Source organism: Bos indicus x Bos taurus, chromosome 5 (assembly GCF_003369695.1).
Source record: "Bos indicus x Bos taurus breed Angus x Brahman F1 hybrid chromosome 5, Bos_hybrid_MaternalHap_v2.0, whole genome shotgun sequence".
Lineage (NCBI taxonomy): Eukaryota > Metazoa > Chordata > Mammalia > Artiodactyla > Bovidae > Bos > Bos indicus x Bos taurus.
In genome coordinates this window covers 5,754,679-5,776,549 of record NC_040080.1, presented here as the reverse complement: position 1 = coordinate 5,776,549, position 21,871 = coordinate 5,754,679, and the positions used below count along the sequence as shown (strand labels likewise).

General features: G+C 49.0%; 1 protein-coding gene across 3 annotated transcripts in view; it reads right to left on the bottom strand.

Moving 5' to 3' along the window:
- Positions 1–21,871, bottom strand: part of EFCAB6 (EF-hand calcium binding domain 6) — a 252,818-nt gene that overhangs the window by 38,121 nt on the left and 192,826 nt on the right. For all 3 annotated transcript variants that reach the window (XM_027540564.1, XM_027540563.1, XM_027540565.1), the window contains 4 exons: positions 16,910–17,104; positions 11,156–11,311; positions 4,626–4,821; positions 1,098–1,289 (listed from right to left, as the gene is read on the bottom strand). In XM_027540564.1, the coding sequence (XP_027396365.1) occupies positions 1,098–1,289; positions 4,626–4,821; positions 11,156–11,311; positions 16,910–17,104 (739 nt within the window). The remainder of the gene's footprint in view (positions 1–1,097; positions 1,290–4,625; positions 4,822–11,155; positions 11,312–16,909; positions 17,105–21,871) is intronic.

The window sequence follows — 21,871 nt, the reverse complement described above, 5'->3', positions numbered from 1 at the left end:
TTGTGTACAAACGTGTGCAGTCGGAAATGACCCGAGCGTCCAGCTACGCGTGCCTGTGTGCTAAGTTGCTACAGTCATGTCCGACTCTCTGTGACCCTACGGCCTGTAGCCCGCCAGGTTCCTCTGTCCGTGGAATCCTCCAGGCAAGGAATATCCAGCTATGACAGTGTGTGTGTGTGTGTGTGTGTGGCTGGTGTGTGTGTGTGGCTGGTGTGTGTGTGTGGCTGGTGTGTGTGTGTGTGTGTGGCTGGTGTGTGTGTGTGGCTGGTGTGTGTGTGTGTGTGGCTGGTGTGTGTGTGTGTGTGTGTGTGTGTGTGTGTGTGTGTTGTCAGGGCGGGGGGCGGGGGGTAGGGTTTGCAGTTAAAATACATCCCAGCACAGCCTGTTGAGATTTAGCTGCCGCATTATTTTTGTATTTTTCCTATTTGTTATCTCCTCTTCCATGAAGGCAGGGACCATAGCACCGTCTGACTCAGCACAGAATGGCGACCAAAGAAATCCAAGTTCACTGAAAGTAGCCTGTGATTTCACTACTGATGTTGGCCCATTTACAATTAGAGATGGAGGAAACAGCCTGAGAAGGAACAGTTCATGCAGCCAGAGAAGTGGTCCCAGGAATGAACAAGAGCCCTGTGGTCAGCCACCCACTCTCCTCCAGGAAGTCCCCTTAGACTTCCCCCAGGACCCCGCTACAACCACGTTGACCCCTACCCCAGGCTTGGCTGCTGCATGGCCCAGAGCCTGGAACATAGTGGGTCCCGACAAGGGTCTCCTAAGTGGGTCCCAACTCCCTCAGGGCCTGACTTCTCCGGACACCAGATCATCTTCAGGGATCTATGACTCCTAGAACTTTGAAGCCTCTCCTAAACTTCTTTGAAAATCAGTAAAATAAAATAACATTTCAGTGAAGTAAAGGATACATATGTACCTTCTGACACTCAACGTAGAATCAATATCAACTTTTCATTTATAATAAGCTAATTAACTCAGGTGGTTGCCGATTTATGTGACACGGTTTTAATCAATTATCTATTTTGCCAAGACTAATTTTAGCCCTTTTCCAAAGAGAAATGCTTATGTGCTGCGGACACTCTTACCTCCTCAACGTAACTGCTGAAGTTCTGGAGAAAATATTTCCAATTTATGTAGGGGGTGAGATGAAGTCTGAGTTTTCTCAAAAAATAATGATACTGGTTATCTGTTAGTTTGTAACAGAAATCCTTAAGAACCTGTCCAAAATCTGAAGCCTTTACAAACCCAGTGTCCTCTTTATCCAATGCAGAAAATGCCTACAATTTAAAAAAAAAAAGCAGATATTACAGTCAAATATTTCAAAAATATTTTTCTTAAGTATTGCTTTTTGGAATGCAAATGAAATAAAGTGAATGGGAGTTCCCGGTAGATTCTAAATTACTAAATAAATGCCCCAGGACTGAGAGGCAGGTAGAAGGTGCGCCTGGTATAGGAGCCGATGTGTTGTTGAGGAAACTCACTTCCCTCCCTCCAACCTGGATATGAAGAGGAAGAGGGATGAGAGGAACCCCAGCCTCACTGGTCTCCAGCCGAGGGGTGAAGGAACCTGTCTGAGGTCTCTTCATCATTAAACTCGAGCTCCTGAATGAATCATTCATAACTAGAGGCTCAGGTAAAATTCCACTGCACTGGGATGTAGGGCAGGGGTCTCGTGATAGGAGTCTAACGTCAGAAGTGTGGCCAGGAGGAGGAGTCAGGGGACCACCCCTCCCATCCCCACCCCAGGGCTTGAACCCTGAGGCTGCTGTCCTTTGCCCACCCTTGGCTGGAGCCCACACGGCCTTCCTTCCCAGGGACACCCCACCACCGACATCTGTGCTGGAGGAGCTGCGGAAGACAGTGTCAACCCAGCAGAACAGCAGTCAAACCAAAGTGCAAACATTTGCTATAAAAAGGAAGCACGTTTCCCCCCATCTGTTGAAATAGAACTATTTGTTTCTCCTGCATTAGAAAACCTATATCAAGGTGCAGGTTAAGATCTTAGTTTCTTAGGTGAGAATTGAAGGTGCTTGCAGACGGAAACCCAAATTCCCTTGCGGTTAATTGTCACTCAGGACTAATTAGGCACCCTCATCGGTCCAGGGGGTGGTGTTATGCGTGTCACTAAATTAACCTCAAATTGCTGTCTGGCTGTGAGCTTGCATTTGCCTGTGGCGATATGACACAGCCAGGGACGGTGGGACGCCTCTAGCGCCACAGCCGGGAGGCAGACTTTGAACCTTGGCTGTGTTACCCATCGTAAGCCCTCAACCTCTCTGTGCCGAACGTCTTCAGTATAAAAACCGGGACTTCAGAACTCGCGCTGGTCTAAGTTTTACTGCAGCAAATCTGAAGACACATCCGTCCCAGGTACCTGCGCACAGTGGATCTCGGCAGGTTGTTAAGGGGAACGACCCTCCAGATGAAGGGCGCTGACTGAGCATCCTGTCCTGAGGGCGTTAGAAGGCCCCGTGGAGCCACAAGGCTCCGTGGACCTAAGGGGTGAGCTGGGGTCTGGCTCACTGCGGCCATGGGACCCGCACTTCCCTGGGGCTGGGTGGCTTCCTCGTGCATCAGTCCAGCCTGACAAGCCACACACAGGCTGGGGGCGGGGAGGCTCAGATATGAAAGGCATGGACGGAGAAGCCTGGCAGGCTACAGTCCATGGGGTCACGAAGAGTCAGACACAACTAAGCGACTTCACTTTCACTTTTCACGTTCATGCATTGGAGAAGGAACTGGCAACCCACTCCAGTATTCTTGCCTGGAGAATCCCAGGGACAGAGGAGCCTCGTTGGCTGCCATCTATGGGGTCGCACAGAGTCGGACATGACTGAAGCGACTTAGCAGCAGCAGCAGCAGGGAGCTATAGACTCTGCACAGATATACAAGGTGTTGCTGCATCATTTCAGAAATAAGAGGCTGCATCGAGACGGGTCCCCCATGACCTGAGGAGACGCCTTATGTGTCTCTGGTCCCCTTGCTGACCCTTCTCCCCAGACACTGTCATTCCTTCCTTCCCTCCCTGCCACAAAGGCCACCCTCCCTACAGGCCACCTGCAGTCTCGTGGCCAGAGAATTTCACTCTCCTGCTTAAAACCTCGCCCCCTAAGGAGTGTTTCTCGGGAGTGAGAACCGTAGCTCCTCCCGCAGTTTCCACGGACCTCAGTCTGAGAGCCACCCTGAGCTGGGAGAGGGCAGGGCCGCCCTGCACTGGACTTATTTGGCCTGCACGGTGCCTCCGACAGATCTGAAACATGTGTTGACATTGAGAAATCAGGAGGTTTCATAGCTGCTTATAAAAAACGCAAAGATCTAGCTGAGCTGGGACCATTTCTCAGCTCAGCAGCAGTCGGTCAGCGGAAGTGCTGAGCAGAAGCTGCCCTCTGGACAGGGCTGTGCCCCCCGGCCTGCTGCGGCCGCCCGCAACCCCTGCGGCACTTCCTTACTCCTGGCTCCTCCGTGAGCATTGAGTCTGCAAACCTCACAAGGCGACCCCTGGGCCTGGGCAACCTGGTGTCGACAGGGTGTATAGACGGGATTCCAGCTGACCTGCAGCGAGGTCATACTAATCTGTGATCTTCAGATAGTCATTAAAAAAAAAGACACAAAAGTGTCAGATCCTCATCGTGAATTCCTACACGCAGACCATCTCTGCTGTCCGGGAGGAAGGCCACACTCACTGGCATTCCAGAATAGTCACGGGCTGGCTGGGCTGCCCCTGGCCTTTCGTCTCTCACTCTGACCCCAGAGGCTTGGACTCAGGAGCCCAGCTTGCCTCCCGGCGCCGAGGGGGTTAAAAAGCCCAGGCCTGGGTGTTTGGGCGGGTCCGTGGGTCTGTGTATCACAGTCACAGAGACAGCCCTGCTCCCACTGTGCTGTCTGGACCGTGCACCTGGCATTGCACGGGCAGCTCTGGATTCGCCGTCTCATCAGGCAGCAAGGCCTGCCCTCTGCACACGGCATCTCCTCTTCCCATGTCTGTTACAGGGGGCAGCTCACGTGGGGACCCTCAAGGGGGACCAGCCCCTCGCCAGGAGCATGGCCCGGGCACTGTCTTCCGAGGATGCGCCCCATGGCACTATCCCCATGTAGTCTGGGTCTTGACATACCCCACGGGGTCAAGAAATGTCAGCCTCAATGTGAGTGTACTGAGGGGACTCCCTTCTCACACTCCTGGGACTCTGGTCACAGTGAGACTTTGGCCACAGCCCTGCCCTGGGCAGCCTCTTCAAGGCCACCTTGAGATGGCATCGCCCACCCCCATGGGCCCGAGAGCCCACTCTCACCTGAGGCCTCCATCCTCTGCCCTCTTTGCCCAGAAACCCCTGCCCTCACCGCAGATCCAGCCTCTGCTGGAGGCGAGTGCTTCGGCCTCACGCAACACATGCTGGCTGTGATCATGGCAGCTTTGCATGGAGCAAAAATGGACACACACATGTGCTCACACAAACAGTCTGGTGCCGACCCACCATCGGGTTCTGATGCCCCAGGAGAATGGAGGGAGGGGGAGGGGCCCAGGAGGAGGGGCCAGTTTGCGAGGTGGTGTTCAGGAGCTGGCATGATGCCAGGGCTTCGGTCCCCTCAGTAAAGGCGCGTGTGGCCTGCCGTACCGTTGACAAAGCCAGACTGGAGGCGGCGATGACTCCCTGGATGTTCTTCAGAACCTCCTCTGGACTTAGGGCTGCAAAATTGATCGGCACGCTCTCCTCTTTCTCCTGGGACTGAGGTCTTGTCGGCTTGTTGTTCTCCACCGCTCGCAAGAAGTCAAGGTAATTGATGGAGTTATTGTGCCAGGCGATTCCCCAACTTGTCCCCAAAGAAAGAACACAATATATTAGTTAAAAACGCCATCACTTACTCAATCAACAAACACCTGCTGAGCACAAAACAGCACGGGGGACACGGATAAAGAGAGGCGCCCTTTCCTGGCCGGGAGGTGCCGCCCATGGGCCAGCTATGCTGTTATACGAGGGCTCAGGGGAGGGCTACGACAGAGGTGGGGCTGCAGACCGTGCAGCGCTGGCGCTCTGAGTCTTAAAGGCTGGACAGTCGGGCTCACAGGGTTTGAAGAGCAGAGGGTGGGGGAGGAGGACTGGCTGGAGGAATCCGGCCCTGTGATGGGGGCGGATGCAGGAGCCTCAGCACAGACGTGACATGTGCGGAGACGTGATCTGGGGAGATGCGTCTGATGGTGATGGCACAGCCGGGATGGAGGCAGGACTCGAGTGGTGGGGGCCGGGGCTGTGTTCCTCGAGACCTTAGCTGACCAGGGCCCTCTCACTGAGAAATGGTAAGGACTCTGAAATCAGGGAAATACGTCAGAGCCAGTGACGAGGAAAAGACGGGCTGAGTAAAATAGATGTTAAATTCTTTTTCAAAGAGTGGTTGAAACTATGTTGGCAAGCTGAGAGCACCCAAAACATCTTTTTTTTTTTTTTTTTTTCACAAAACCTACACAGCTTAGTATTTTCTCAAACGGCAATTCCCTGGTGGTCCAGTGGTTCAGAATCCACCTTACACGGCAGGAGATGCAGGTTGGATCCCTGGTTGGGGAACGAAGACCCTATGTGCTGCAGGGCAACTAAGCCCACACGCCACAACTGGAGAGTCTGGGTACTGCACCGAAGGAGCTCACGTGGCCCAACTGAGACGCGACGCGGCAGATAAATAAGTAAACATGTTTTAAGAAGACATTCCATCTGGGTGTGCGTCTCAACAAGGACATCCACGCGGAAAAAGAGGCTCCTGCACTCCACTCCAACACACAGAAAAATACCTTCAATTCTAAAAGAAGACTCTGCAAGAGCAAATCCAAGTTTCCTGAGACTATAGAGCTTATTTATTAAAGATGTAAAATAACGCAAAACACAGCTTGATGGCACTCAAAGTTCACGTTTCTGTAACAGATTCCCTGGGGATCACTGGCATCTTAACCCCTCTGCGCGCCTTCGCAAGATGGAGTGTGTGTCAAAGAATAGCTCGGAACGCCAGCAAGTGGAGAGGAAGGTTTCCAGAGACTGGAATAGCAGCTTCTAAAGAGAAGGAGCCAAGAGCCGTGTTTCTCCAACCGCAGCTGCAGAGCTGCTTTCCACGGGCCCCGCGTCTCTGGCTCGCGCGGCTGAGATGCCGAGGAAGAGGATAATCAGCTCCGTTTCATCGGCGGGGTAAATTGCCAACTTGGTGTTAAAATTTAGTAATAAAATCAAATGCATATGCTAATCTCAGTATTATTTAGAAAAGTCTATTTTGGATCTAGAAAAGAATAATCTACATATAATTATAAATAACAGAGATGTTTATCATCAAGAGGTCTTTGAGAAGAAACAAGCAACTGAGCGATGGATCCTTATTAAGGTTTCAACTCGTAAAAAAGTTGATCACCCCATTGACAGGTGGACTACAGAAATTCCACAGCCCTTGTGGTGTTTACGAAAGTATCAGGCCTGACTACGTTTTAACAAGAGTCTCTTGTAATCATTTAGTTGATTATTTATCTGGTGCTATTTTTCGTGATTTATTCACTGAATGCATTTGAATTCATGTTCAGCTGGAAATAGATTTAGTGAGAGGAGACCCTATTTAAGGAAGAAGAGGATACAGGCATTTGAGGATGAAATGGTTCTTCTTTTCTCTATGCAAACACACACACACATCCACACTCATACACTTACGTGCACAGACATATACATACATGTATACATATAGACAATACAACACTATCCTTTAAAATTTTAAGGGAAAATGACTTGCTGTCTACGAGTCTATGTTCTAGCAAGCTAACAATCTGTGCAAAGGAAAACAAAAAACACTTTCAGACAAAGAACTGAGAAAATTGTTTTCCTGTCCCCCCTTTTCTTAGGAAATTACTCCAGGAAATACTCCAGCAAAATAAGAATGCAAATTCAGAGATAAAAAGATGTGGGCTTAAGTAACAGGGGCTCCAACCCTGGACAGTCCGGGAGGCTCTTGGTGGGGACCTGGAAGCAGGACGCAAGGAGCCAGGCTCTCGGGTGGAGGGAGCCCAGGGGAAATTGGAGGCAAGAGAAAGTTAGGGCAGACCCTGGGGGAGCTGAAGGCTGACGATGTTCAACTCCAAACACTGAACCCCACTTTAGGAAACAGTGATAGTTAAAGAAAACACCCTGTTCTCTTTGTTCTAGGAAGTAGTTTACAGCAGAGTTTACAGCATTTCATAGTTATGACACTGTACATATTCATTTACAGCCTTTCCGCAAATGGCTTAAGAAACATGCACGGTGTCCCTAGGTTTGCCAACGATGAGGTGGGCACGGAGGCCCAGGGGTAGACCCACTGAGAAGAAAGTTAATTTTCATTCATTACTTGGACACTGAATACTATGAATTATGAATATGTACATAGTCATAATTATGAAATGCTGTTTAATGGCATTTGAGTTTTATAATCAACCTGTGAATCAAGCAAAGAGGATCTGGTTGGGGCTGCAGGCCATGTAAAAGTTAACTAGCTTTTGCAAAAAAAATATTGTAGCCAACAAAAGGTGGGACATGGAGAGAAAAGGTGACAGGAAGGGGGTAGTGGGGCTCTGTGCCTAAGAGCTTGGAAGGGTCACTCTCATTCTTACGACAAGAAGGAAGCCCAACATACTGAAAACCAATGGCCTTTCTTGGTCCCATCAGAAAACTGAGGTCACAGGGCAAAACATTACCTCCAAATCTGGAGAGATGGGTGAACACAGAGACTTACAGCCAAGATCTGCTTTCCTGGAACAAAGACCTTTGGAGCTGTAAGCCAGTAGGAACACATAAGTGGTAACTTGGACAACAGTAGAAAATCAAAGACAAAGAGAAGATCTTTACAGAAGCCAGAAAGGGAGGAAATCTTGTTTATAGAGGAACAAAGGTAAGAATTACATAGAGTTTCTCATCAGAAATCATGCAAGTAAGAAGATAGTGGACTGAAATATTTAAAGTGTTGACAGGAAAAAAAAAATCACCACCCTAGAATACTATATTCAGTGAAACTTATCTTTCAAAAGTGAAGGAGAAATAAATACCTTCTCTGACAAACAATCACTGAGGGGATTCATCACAGCCAGCCTGGCCGTCAAAAACGCTAAAACGCGTTAGCATTGTCTTCTGAGAGAAGAAAATCAAAGAGCCAGAAACATGGATCTACCTGAAGGAAGAAAGAGCATGGGAGAAGGAATAAATGAAGGTAAAATGATATCTTTGAGGGACTTCCAGGCTGCCAGTGGCTAAGACTTCATGCTCCCAATGCCAGGGGCCCAGGTTCAACTCCTGGTCAGGAAACTGGATCTCACATGTGGCAACTAAAGCTCTAGCATGCCGAAATGAAGATAGAAGATCCCAAGTACCACAATGAGGACCCGGCACAGCCAGATAAATAAATAAATATTCTAAAAATAATAATATCTTTTATCTTTCTTATTCTTAGTTGGTCTAATAAACCACTGTTTGCTCAACGTTACAGTAACAATGTACTGGGTGATTATAGCAAACGGACAGGTGAGGTGGATACAGCAGTTATAAGGCAGAGGTCCCTAACCGTTTTGGCACCAGGGGCCAGTTTTGTGGAAGACAATTTTTCCACTGATGATGGGGGGCGGGGATGGTTCAGGAGGTAATGTGAGTGATGCGGAGCGGCAGGTGAAGCTTTGCTAGCTCGCCCACCGCTCAACTCCTGCTGTGCAATGTGGACCAGTACCAGTCTGTGGCCAGGGATTGTGGACCCCTAAGGAACAGGAGACAGGACTTGGGAACACTTCTCTGTAATAAGGTACCTGCACCTCCTGTGAAGTAGTGACGTGTTACTTGACATGGGACTTAGGCTACTTGTCCACTTGGACTGCAAAATCTAGAGCAACTGCTCACATTTTTTTTAGTGGGAAGAGAGGGAATGCTAATATCCTCACATCACAAAGAGAGGAACGTGAGATCCAGGTGCTCAGTCATAGAACTGCCAACCTGCACAGCTATGGGCCGTGGCAAGTTAGAAACTGCATGTGGAAGCAGTTTGAGGAGGGGCAAGCAAATGAACTGTTTTGATTCAAAATTACAAGAGGATAAGGCTTGCAGTTCAAGTGGCCCCAAAGCACATAACTAGTTCACTTCCTCCTAAAGTGACAGAAGGAGTTTTTAAAAGGTGTCAAACAGTGGTTCTCAGGATGCTCTGATCCAGCAGCATCAGCGTCACTCAGGACCTTGTTAGGAATGCAGATTCCCAAGGCCCAGGCTAAGTCAGAGAGCCTGAGGAAGGGGCCCAGCAAGCTGGGTTTCAGATGAACAAAAATAACTTTAGTATAAATGTATACCAAATATTGCATGGAACATACACACACACACACACACACACAAAACTGTTTATCTGAAATTTACATTTAACATAGCATGTTATGTCTTACCTGGCAACCTTAGTCCCTGGGAAATCTGACGAGCCCAAAAGAAAAGTTTTAAACATTCTGACATTGGGAGTCTTCCAAGGAAACTACCTGCCAGATTATCCTGCCAAAGTAGTTCAACCAAAGTTGACTAGCTCTACCTATCTGTGTAGAACTTTTAATCTGCTTCTTAGTATCTCACTCTTATTTGGGGTATATTTTTGAGGAAAATGTCTAACATGGAAGATGGGAGGAAAAAGCAACACTGAGGAGAGAAGCAACATTTCTCAAGTGAAGAAAACTTAAAAAAAAAATCTATTGTTAATAGTTTCAGAGGAATGAACTAGTATATCCATGAAACAAGAACAGGATACTATAGAAAAGGAATAATATTCTGAGAATTAAAAACATGCGCTGGTAATTAACAATATGAAAAGTATTTTTAGCAGGGATAAAAATCTCAAACGAAGGGTTGCAAACTAAAACTGAGAAAATCTCCCAGAAGGTGGAGCAAGAAGGAAAAGGGATGGAGGACAGGAAAGGTTTAAAATACTGGGAGACACTTCAAGTGGCTCACTAGTCAATAACAGTAGGAGGCTCAGAAAGAAACAAACAAGAGAGGAGCTCGTTAATGAAACAAATCAAGAAAGTTTTTGAGAGTTGAGGAACTTGAAAAGGGACATCCGAGAAGATGAAGCTGACAGATTAGTTGAGGTTGTCTGAACACACTAGAAAGAGATTTCACAAATGGGAGAGAACTGGGGTTTAATTAATGATAAGAAGTACATAGAAACGAAGCAAACAAAAAATAATGATGAACTCCAGGGAAAACAAATGCTACACAGGAAAAGAAAAGTGATCATTCCGTCACAGTAATATAAACCCCGAACACTCAGCTACAGCACACGGTGACACGGCAGACGGGGAGCCCGTGCAGGTGACACGGCACACGGGGAGCCCGTGCAGGTGACACGGCACACGGGGAGCCCGTGCAGGTGACACGGCACACGGGGAGCCCGTGCAGGTGACACGGCACACGGGGAGCCCGTGCAGGTAAACATGCGTGGGTTTCCATGGGGTCGGGGAGGCTGGCGGTGGTGAGGGGGTTGGCGGTTATGCGATGGGTGAAAAAGAGTTAAACCCACATTTTCCTGATAGGAAGCCGATAGACACTGCCTTAAAAGTGAAAAATCAATAAGTAGCTATTTAAGTTTGTCACTTATGACTATTAACTTAAGTACCAAAAATAGGCATTTAAAGCATTGGAAGTTATTGACTCTAGGGAGGAGAAGGTGGGGGTGGGGGACATCAGGGCAGAGGGCTGCTGTTTCTAATAAGCCTTGCAGGATGACTTGACTCCTCCCAAGTGTATGAATAACGTGGGTGAAAGAAAAATAATGTGAAAAAATGATGATTGTGCTGCTGGACACACCTGCAGGAAAATTATGTATTTGTCAAGTTGCTTTCTTTTTTCTTTGGGTTGACTCAAACCCAATAGAACATAGCCCGACCAGAGGATTATTAGAAGGCTCATTCTTTTTGTTTTTTAACTGAGTCACATTGGCTTATAAATGTTCTGGGAGTACAACATTATAGTTTTACTTCTGAACACAGGTTGAAACTCAATTTTTGGTGGCATGGGGGTTACTTCAATGCCGAAAGGCTGTTTGAGTGAACAGGGAAGGAAAAATTCATGAAAGCGACATGACCAGCCTGATTTTCAGTGCTGTGAGAACCATAGGTAACTTGCTCAAAGGAAACCTGTTTAGAAGATCGATCAGCTCCTCTTCCTTCAGAGAACAGCCACACTCCTGCAGCAGCCTCTGCAGCCTGCCCAAGGATATGTAGCCAGTTCTGGATTTATCTAGTTTGGCGAGTGCTTTGCTGATATCTTGATCGTGGTCCTTAAGTTTATCCCTGAAAGAGAATGCATTTGAGACACACACACTCCAGCAGGGAAAACCAATAATTTCTTTGGAGCAAGAGCTCCACGATCATTCTAATGCGATGATCTGATGATTCATCTACCAGCTATTGTTGAAGATGCTTTGCAGCCTTGGTATAATACATACATTGAAAGGTACTCGGGAAAAAAAATCATCATTATCATTTTATTATTATTATTATCAGCAAAACTATGTTAGAGAAATTACAACCTTGGCTTTTTACTAGAATGAGTACTTTAAAAATGGAGCAAAGCATTTAAAAATACAGTGATATCACAGACATGGGAAATACACCTCCATTCTCCCTGACGAAGCCTTGGTGGGTGCCTGTCACATGCCAGGTACTGCTCTGGGTGTCAGAGCGGCCACCCTAGCAGAATTTCTGTTCCAGGTGGGGCAAGACCGATGATAAACAGAAGACACCAGTGGCCTGCACGATGGGTCAGTGGGACGGCTGAGCGCTGGTGAGCAGGGCGAGGAATGTCCACAGTGGGCCGGGCTGCAACCCCCAGTAGTGGGTGCCGGTGGGCCTCACTGGGGAGGCAACACTTGAGCAGAGATGGCAGCTGAAGGACTCAGCTGGGATTTAGCCCCCTGCAGACCTCTCTGGGCCCAGGGATAGTCAGTGCCAAGGCCCTGAAGCAGCAGCGGGACCAAGGACGGCGAAGAGCCTGGGTCCCGTCGGTGAGCGTTGAGGGGGCAGGGGTCCAGGACCCCTGTCTGCTGCCAGGTCCTTCGCTGTGAAGAAACGCAGCCATCGTTTGCGTGCATCAGTTGGCAAGCCAGGACCTGTGCTGCCTTCATGTCCCATCTCCCATTCTTTCCTCTTGACAAGGGAGGCGGGTAACTGTCATCCCATGTTATAGGAAGGGGACAGCGTCCGCCCATGCGGACTCTGGGCTGGCCAGCGGTCCCTCGCAGGGACACAGGGACGACGTCTAGCTGTAGCTCCTGCTTTAGTTAGAGCACTGATTTCCTTGGGAATGTGTTCAAGTTTCTGATTCAGTCTTCCAGGAAATTTCTTCCCAGACTTAACAGAAATTATTGGTAAGGGAATAAAAACATGTGGACGTCTTTGAGAATGAGCAGTCTTGCTCGGAACCTATGGGGCATGGAGTCTATTTTATAACTTCGGCTTATCTATGTCTCCAGAACGCTCTTCCTACCACACTGAACACTGTGCCTATCTGACTCCAGCTCGGCTGTGAGGTTCTTAGTCGGGGAAAAGAAGAAGCCAGAAACTCCAAACTCGAAATCTTCGCTGGTACTTGTCTACCACCTGAGATACGTATTGCAGATTGTTCCTGTTGTCAGACACTAGGCTGGGCATGCCAGGCTTCTCTGTCCTCTGCTATTTCTTGGAGTTTTCTCCATTGAGAAAACCGTCCACTGAATCGGTGATGCTATCTAACCAGCTCATCCTCTGCCACTCTTTTCTCCTTTTGCCTTCTCCTTTGTGGATACATACCCACAAACAGGTTCCTTGAGTGTGCCTGGGAAAAAAATTATCCATAGCAACAGAAAAGTCAGAAGTCAGGAGAGGAAGTCTGAGAGTATACTGGGATGGGGGAGGCAAGGACGCCGAGGCCGTGCGGGTCACGGTCTCCCTCCCCCACTGGCTCCCGGTTCTGAGTTGGCCGATGTGTGCCTCCAAGAAGCTGACACGAATGAGCTGCGCTAACTGTCTGGGGATGTGTCTCAAGAGAGGCAACTGCCTGGATTCCCGCACAGGTGTACTCTGAATTCAATCCCATGTTACAGACTGGTTACTCCTCATCACAACTATTACATTCCACTTAATCCTTCAAAAAGGGAAGCAAATGAAGGTATAAAAAAAAAATCAGAACTTTTTTTGAGATACATATTTTTAGAGAATTGAGGCGTTGAGCCTTTCTTGGACTGGTTTCCAGGCAATAATCACCTCCCTTGCAGAGTAAGAGTGAGTGAGGATTCGGGCCTGGGATCCAGCCAGCTGCCCAGCAGAACCTGTGGCAGCCGACGCAGCGTCTGGGCCCCAGTCTGGACGCGAGACGGGAGCCCCACGAGGGTGGGGCCACAGAGCCCCCCGCCCTGTGGCCAGGCCGGCATGGTGGGAAGAATCCTGGGTGACCCAGCAGGTTTTGCTCCTGAGCCTCTCAGTTCACATCTCAGAACAGCCAACCATGCTCTGTGGCTGGTTTACTGATGCTATCCTGACCCTGAATCTTCAACTCAGACTTGGGCCCCAAAAGAGCAAGGCCTGGAAAATAAATACGGGCTTGAGAAAGGACTCTTCTGAATCTTAAAAATGTATTCAGGCCACTTTAAACAAAATCGATTCACTTAAATTTAAGAAGCACACATGAAATTCTGTGGCTCAGGCGGTAAAGCGTCTGCCTACAATGTGGGAGACCCGGGTTTAATCCCCGGGTCAGGAAGATCTCCTGGAGAAGGAAATGGCAACCCACTCCAGTATTCTTGACTGGAGAATTCCATGGATGGAGAAGTCTGGTAGGCTACAGTCCATGGGGTTGCAAAGAGTCAGACACGACTGAGCGACTTCACTTTGATGAGCACGACTCCTGTTTGTGAATCTTATCAGGGTTCGGTATAAAGGAGGAGGTTGACAGTCCGGGGAATGTGGCCTCCCGAAGGGTTCTCTGGAAGGCCCACTGACACCGAAACTGAAAAGCGGGCTAACCTGAAGGGCAAAGCAACGTGAAACCTCACAGTGTGACTCCTTGAGGACAGGGCCCGGTCCTGAGTTTTTATGGCCCAGGCTTGTGTTCCTGGGTAGGAGAGCATGACGGTGGCAGGGCACTGGCCGAGCATGCGTCGGTTCGCCGAGCTTGGTGCTGTGAAGACGTGAGGGGCATCGTCCACTGGCTCCCAGCGCTCCCAGCCACAGACCACACGCACCAGTAAACGGTAGCGGGAAGAGAACGTGTGTGGGCATCGCCAAGGACGCGCGGTTCCTCTCCGAGCCTCATTACTCACAAGCGGTAGGAGGGGAGGGAAGGGGACACACGCGTGGGTAATGAGGCCAGCCCTGCCTGGGAAAGATAAATCCCACTTTTTCATTCGTTTTATGGGATATGTGATTTATGACAATCTTGTGCATATTTTTACTTGAAATTTCACCAACTCAATTCTCTGCTTCTGGGCTTTATAACTTAGCAACTTGGACATAATTCAGGGGTGTGTTCAACAGGCCTTTCTCTTAAACCCCATTCAGCCATCACATCCCGTCTCTGTGGCCTTGGAGTGCTTCTCTCCTCCAGGGGATTCTTTAGCTCATTCACTCATTCAGAGATGGTGCGGACAGAGAGCTGACCGGACAGATGGGAGGTGGACAGAAACACAGATGAGAGTGCCGTGGAGCGGCCCAGGACGGGGACGGATGCAGAGTCTGTCTCGTCTCACGTCATGTCGAATGCGGCAACACTCTCTCCTGTGTTTAATTTTTTGTTGCTGCATAATCGACATATAACATCGAGTCGGTCTCGGGTGTACATGGTAATGACTTGGCGTCTGTACACACTGTGACGTGGTCGCCAGGACAAGTGTAGATGCTGTTCGTCACCAGCCAACGGATGAGAACTTTCGAAGATTTACTTTTGGTGACTTTCAAATACACGGCACAGTACTACTCACCACGGTCACCTCAGCGTGCTCACGCCCCCAGGACTCATCCTACCGTCACTGCTCTGCTTTTGGATCCCTTCACCTGCTCTGACACGCCCCCCCCCCACCTCTGGCAACAGCCAATCTATCTTCTGGATCCACGAGCTTGCTTTTGTTGCTGTCGTTTTCAGGTTCCACGTACGAGTGAGACCACCCGTTTCTGTCTTCCTTTGACTGATCTATTTCATCTGGCAGAGTGCCCTCAAGATCCATCCATGAGAGCACAACTGGCGAGATCTCATTCTTTTTTATGGCTGAATGATATTCCATTGTGTGTGTAGATACATATTTACACACACACACACACATTTTCTCTATCCATTCTTTAAAAATTTTAAAATATGGCCTTAGTGACTAGTTTTAAACCTTGAAAAAAGCCATGCACAGTCCCACCATCCAAACACAACATGATGCCTTCTGCACAGCATCTTCTGGTCCTCGTGGGCAGGCATGTATGTTTGGTGTGGTTACCATCAAGGCACACAGACTGTTTAAAATTTCATTGCCCACCAGTCTTCCATCACAAACACTCCCACAGGCCCCATGGTGATGACTATAACTGGCACACAGCACCTCACGTTCCTTGGAGCCGTGTTCTCTACAAGCCCGGGTATTCATCTGCGATGGGCAGGTGTCTACTTTGTTGCTGCTTTGAAGACACTGCAAGTCATACCTTGTACCTGCTGAACTCCTCTGAATTATTTCTGTGGGATAAATCCTCCAAGGTTGAACTGCTGGGTTTAAGAATGTGTCCTTTCATGCACTCACTGGACAAATCCCCACTGAGTGCCTGCTAGGTGCCGAGCACTGTTCTAAACTAAGGGGAGACAGGCGTGGCCTCCTGGAACCTGCATTCTAGTTGCCCAGGGGAGGGGCCGGGTGTGTATGTTAGTACAGACCTAAAAGCTTCAGTTCTCAAGTTCAGTTCAGTCGCTTAGTCGTGTCTGACTCTTTGCAACCTCATGAACCGCAGCACGCCAGGCCTCCCTGATCATCACCAACTCCCAGAGTCCAGCCAAACCCATGTCCATCGAGTCGATGATGCCATCCAACCATCTCATCCTCTGTTGTTCCCTTCTCCTCCTGCCCTCAATCTTTCCCAGCATCAGGGTCTTTTCCAATGAGTCAGCTCTTCACATCAGGTGGCCAAAGTGTTGGAGTTTCAGCCTCAACATCAGTCCTTCCAATGAACACCCAGGACTGATCTCCTTTAGGATGGACTGGGTGGATCTCCTTGCAGTCCAAGGGACTCTTAATAGTCTTGTCCAGCACCACAGTTCAAAAGCATCAATTCTTCAGTGCTCAGTCTTCTTTAGGGTCCAATTCTTATATCCATACACGATTACTGGAAACACCATAGCTTTGACTATACAGACATTTGTTGGCAAAGCGATATCTGCTTTTTAATACACTGTCTAGGTTTGTCATAGCTTTTCTTTCAAGGAGCAAGTATCTTTTAATTTCCTGGCTGCAGTCACTGTCCAAAGCGATTTTAGAGCCCAAGAAAATAAAGTCTGTCACTGTTTCCACGGCTCTGTGACTTAACACCAGTTTCTAGAATCTACAGGGGCTTCATAGGTGGCTCAGTGGTAAAGAATTTGTCTGCCAGTACAGGAGACGCTGGTTCCATCCTTGGGTCGGGAAGATCCCCTGAGAAGGAAATGGCAATCCACTGCAGTATTCTTGCCTGGGAAATTCCATGGACGGAGGAGCCTGGTGGCCTACTGTCCATGGGGTCACAAAAGAGCCGGACACGACTGAGCATGCACACATACTAGAATCTACAGCAGTGAACGAGTGTGATAACTTCTCGGTGGCGCTGCCAGCACCAGGGGGGACAGCCTCAGAACAGCCAGGGTCAGTGTAGAACAGACACCGGCCCCTGGAGAGGTGCTCACCGACTCACCTGGCTGGCATGGCCTTCTCTGTGCTCTGCTGCAGCTCCTTCAGCTCTTCTTGCACCTGCTGAGGCTTCGTGAAATGACCCATGAAGTTAAAGTACTCCTCCGCGTAGGGCCGGTGAATATCTGCTGAGTAGTTAATCCCCAGTTTCTGCAAAAATTCTTGGTAAGTGATGTGCCCTCTTCCCTCACTGTCGTACCTTTAAAGACAAACACAAAACTCTCAGCTGTGGCCGCCGAGGGGGCATGCTCAGGGCTTTAACCCTGTCTACACTCCATCTGCCTGGTTCCTCACACCCTAGGTTCCTGCATTACTGGCCTCCCTGAGGGAGTCAGACGTGCTGGAGCCCAGGGCTCACCCAGGCCTGATCTGAATCTGTTTTTAACAAGATCCCCAGGCCATCCATATGCTCATCAATATTCCATCGAAACCCACTGCTCCAGTCAACAGGAGGATCACCTCATACGAGGTGGTCTTGGTTCACCCCGAGAGCAGCCGGATTCACCTACCAGCTTTCGGTAGAAACATGACTGTGACCATGGAAAATTAAAATGAACCCTTCCGCTCATTCAAAGGTCTTTTATTGAGCACCTCCACCAAAGAAGAACTATGCTAAGGTTCAGAAGAAAAATCCAACAACAAAAAAAACCCATATTCAGTCTTAATACTCAAATAAATGAACGCCCCTTGATTCCAGTTCCCCATTTCCTCTTTGAAGAGATGCCAATTACACACAACCAACGTGAGAGGCGAGGAAGGAAAACAAGATAAGAATTACGCTGCATACCTTTTATGCCATTTTCTATTATTGGGATTTTTCTGAATTATAATTCATTTTTTTAAAGAAAAAAGCATAATGGAGGGTTTTTATCTCCCCAACATTATTCAAACAGAATAGAAAGAATTATTTCAATAAAAAGTTTTAAGGCAAGTTTTCAATTTTCTTTAAAGAAAAGAAAAGCATTTATTCTTACAGATCTTGGTCTTCTTCTCTAACCGGTAAAAACAGCATTTTGTCAAGGTGATTTTTTTCCCCAGATGAACTCAGTGTTTTGAGAACCAAATATTTACATGATGTCTGGGGTGCAACGCTCCAGCCGGCTGCTGTTCAGGGCTTTGTCGGATGGAGCGTCAACGTGGCCAGCTCTCCTGTGGGAGGCAGGGCCCCTCTCTGCGTGCAGCCCACCTGACACAGTAGGACTGCAGAATCGCATGCTCCCTGGGTCCTCTGTGACCCTTTCAACTGAGTGATGACAAGGAAGATGGATTTATTTACCTGACTTTCTCGTCTCTCCAGGGGAGCGGCGGTGGGTGGAGGATGCGGGGTGAGAAGCCCCCAAGGTGGCTGCTAGCCCAAGGCCCCCGTCCACTCCCTTCTCTGCACCCGCAGGCCTGCAGACCCCACCTCCACCTCCTTCCCAGCACCCAGGCCTGTTTTCATCAGGTACTCTGTCCCAGAAGGTGAGGAGTGTTCCCTCCTGTGACTAAGAGGCAGGGAGGGAGGTGAGGTCTGACCCCAGCGAGGTCCTCCCATCACCACCTCCCCACCGTCTGCTCTTGGGTTCCTGGCCTGCTCCTGTGAGCACAGGGGTGGGGGGTTCTCACACCTGCAGGCGGAGATCAGTAGTTGACTGCTGGCACTGTTACTGAGGATTTGGGAGAAAATTCCAGACCTTTCTCAATTCAGTTCAGTCGCTTAGTCGTGTCTGACTCATTGCGACCTCATGGACTGCAACATGCCAGGCCTCCCTGTCCATCACCAACTCCCAGAACTTGCTCAAACTCATGCCCGTCAAATCAGTGATGCCATCCAACCATCTCATTCTCTCCTCCTCCCTTCAATCTTTCCCAGCATCAGAGTCTTTTCCAAGAAGTCAGTTCTTCCCATCAGGTGGCCAAAGTATTGGAGCTTCAGCCTCAGCATCAGTCCTTCCAATGAATATTCAGGACTGATTTCCTTTAGGATGGACTGGTTGGATCTCCTTGCAGTCCAAGGGACTCTGAAGAGTTCTCCAACACCACAGTTCGAAAGCATCAGTTCTTCAGTGCTCAGCTCTCTTTATGGTCCAACTCTCACATCCGTACATGGCTACTGGGAAAACCATAGCTTTGACTAGACAGACCTTTGTTAGCAAAGTAATATCTCTGCTTTTTAATATGATGTCTAAGTTGGTCATAGCTTTTCTTCCAAGGAGCGAGCATCTTTTAATTTCGCAGCTGTAGTCACCATTTGCAGTGATTTTTGGAGCCCAAGAAAATAAAATCTATCACTGTTTCCATTGTTACCCCATCTATTTGCCATGAAGTGATGGGACCAGATGCCATGATCTTAGTTTTCTGAATGCTGAGTTTTAAGCCAACTTTTTCACTCTCCTCTTTCACTTTTGTCAAGAGGCTCTTTAGTTCTTCTTTGCTTTCTGCCATAAGGGTGGTGTCATCTGCATATCTGAGGTTATTGATATTTCTCCCAGCAATCTTGATTCCAGCTTGTGCTTCATCCAGCCCAGCGTTTCTCATGATGTACTCTGCATATAAGTTAAACAAGCAGGGTGATAATGTACAGCCATGACGTACTCCTTCCCTGATTTGGAACCAGTCTGTTGTTCCATGTCCCGTTCTAACTGTTGCTTCTTGACCTGCATACAGATTTCTCAGGAGGAAGGTCAGGTGGTCTGGTATTCCCATTTCTTTAAGAATTTTCCACAGTCTGTTGTAATCCACACAATCAAAGGCTTTGGCGTAGTGGCATCTGTTATTAGTACAGCCTTAGGGCTTGCAACCCTCCAAAAATACCATTCTACCTTTATACAATGAGTTTTCTAAAATAGAATGAAGTGACCCACCCACCAGAGGTGGCCCGAAGGGGCTCTGACTCCTGGGGCTTGTGTGTGCATGTTTAGTCACTCAGTCGTGTCAGACTCCTTGAGACTCCACGGACTGCAGCCCAGCACGCTCCTCTGTCCATGGGATTTCCCAGGCAGGAACACTGGAGTGGGTTGCCATTTCTTACTCCAGAAGATCTTCCCAACCCAGGGATTGAACACGCGTCTCTTGCATTGACAGGCGGATCTTTACCACTAGTGCCCGCGGGAAGCCACACCACTGTACCTGGCTTTCTATTCCAGGTGGCCGGAAGGGCTGGTGCCGCTAGCAAACGGCTCCCCCTGCTGCTGGTGATGAGGCTCCATCAGGGCGCCTGGGAGGGGGAGGGGCTGCCATTTCTCAACCATTTCTCACGACCCCTGGGCGTGGTCCTGCCCTGAGCTTCACCACATCTCTGCCAGCCTCGTGCCACCAGATGCAGCTGTGACTCACTCTAGAAAGACACCCCTGGAAGAAAGCTCCCCGAGGGCTCCCCACCCCAGGGGGAGGGCTCCTGAGAGAAGGTGCACAGACGACCCGCCCGACAAGAAAGCCCCGGCCAGCAGGGCACCCGTCTGGAACCTCTCTTTCTCTGGTCCTAAGGTCAAAGGACTACATCTCCACCTCCCCTGGGTCCCTCCAGGCCGTGATGAGGACCAGGGGCCGAGGTGCATGGAGAACCGGGACCAGGGCCACCCAAAGGCTCAAGCACGCCCTGCCTCCACCTCCCTGCTCCACTCTGTGTCTCCCCTCCCGGCTCGATGGAAAGCTTCCTGAGGAACGTGCCTTGTTTTATCTTGATGGGCAAACACAGCTCCCAGCAGCCCACCCTGCAAAGGCTGAGCGAGTGAACGTGAAGCGTGCGTGTCCCTAAGGAAGGCCTGCCATCCCCGAGGGGAATACTCGCGGGATTCCCAGCCACAAACTCTAAATCGTGACACTTGGACTGAATGAAAAGACACTTCTTAATTACTTCATTGATAAAGATCATACACATTCTCTCCGCATCTCCAAGGAACAGAAGACCAGATTGCACAACTGCAACTAAAATATTGTTATGCATGTGAATAATAAGAGAGTTAATTCAGCTTACATAACCTCACCCTTCATTATATAATCCTTTGTGTCACATTAAAAAAAAAATCAACTTGGTTATAAAGGTTGAATTTTAAAATGGTTCAGCAACAGATGCACCAGGAAAAACGTGCATATAAAACAGAGGGCCCATAAAAACTCACATTTGCATGTGGCAATGGCCACTAATTTATGACATAATCAGATTACTGCCTGTCTATTGCACACACAGCCGTTCGGTTGTACACACGGTGTGAATACATTCGCATCGATCGCTGGGCTGAGAAAGTCTTACTCTTTTGTGCTCAGTTTACTGCTTGATTCTTACATAAATGACAGAAGAACCTTCCAACACCACTGACTTCAGATTCAGAGCGTCTGGTGTGAGCCCCACTGACGACCCAGGCTGGCAGCAGAGGGAGACGTGGTCCTTGGGCAGCTTGGACGTGTGGGTCCTTTTGGGGAACATCCGTGGGGAGGGCAGCGTGCCTGCTCAGAGAGCTGCCCTGCAGAGCACAAACTGTCCGGCTGCCTGAGGGTTGGTGCCCAGTGGGCACATTCACCCAGGCCGGGGGGAGCCACAGACCGGATACTATCTGCCTCAGCTCCACCCAGGGCCACAGTCTGGCCCTTATGCACCTCACTAAGTGACCGTCTGGCCTTGGATGCAGCCACACCAGAGAAGGGAGACCCACTCCTTCCAGGACTGCCCAGCATTCCTGGTTCTAGAGGATGTCAGCTGCTAGAACACCCTTAGTGAGGGGCGAGGGGCCTGCCGGGTTAGTCCTCACCAAGTTGAGCCCCCCTTCATGTCCAGCTCTTCTAACTCGACTCCTACCATCAGCACATCCCATTCAACCTCTTTTTTTTTCCTTTCTTTTTAAACAAGTTTTATTTATTTATTTGAATTTTTTGGCCACACTCTGTGGCATGTGGGATCTTAGTCCCCCCATCAGGGATGGAACTGCACTCCCTGTATTGGAAGGCAGGGTCTTAACCCCTGGGCCACCAGGGGAGTCCCAGTCCTTCC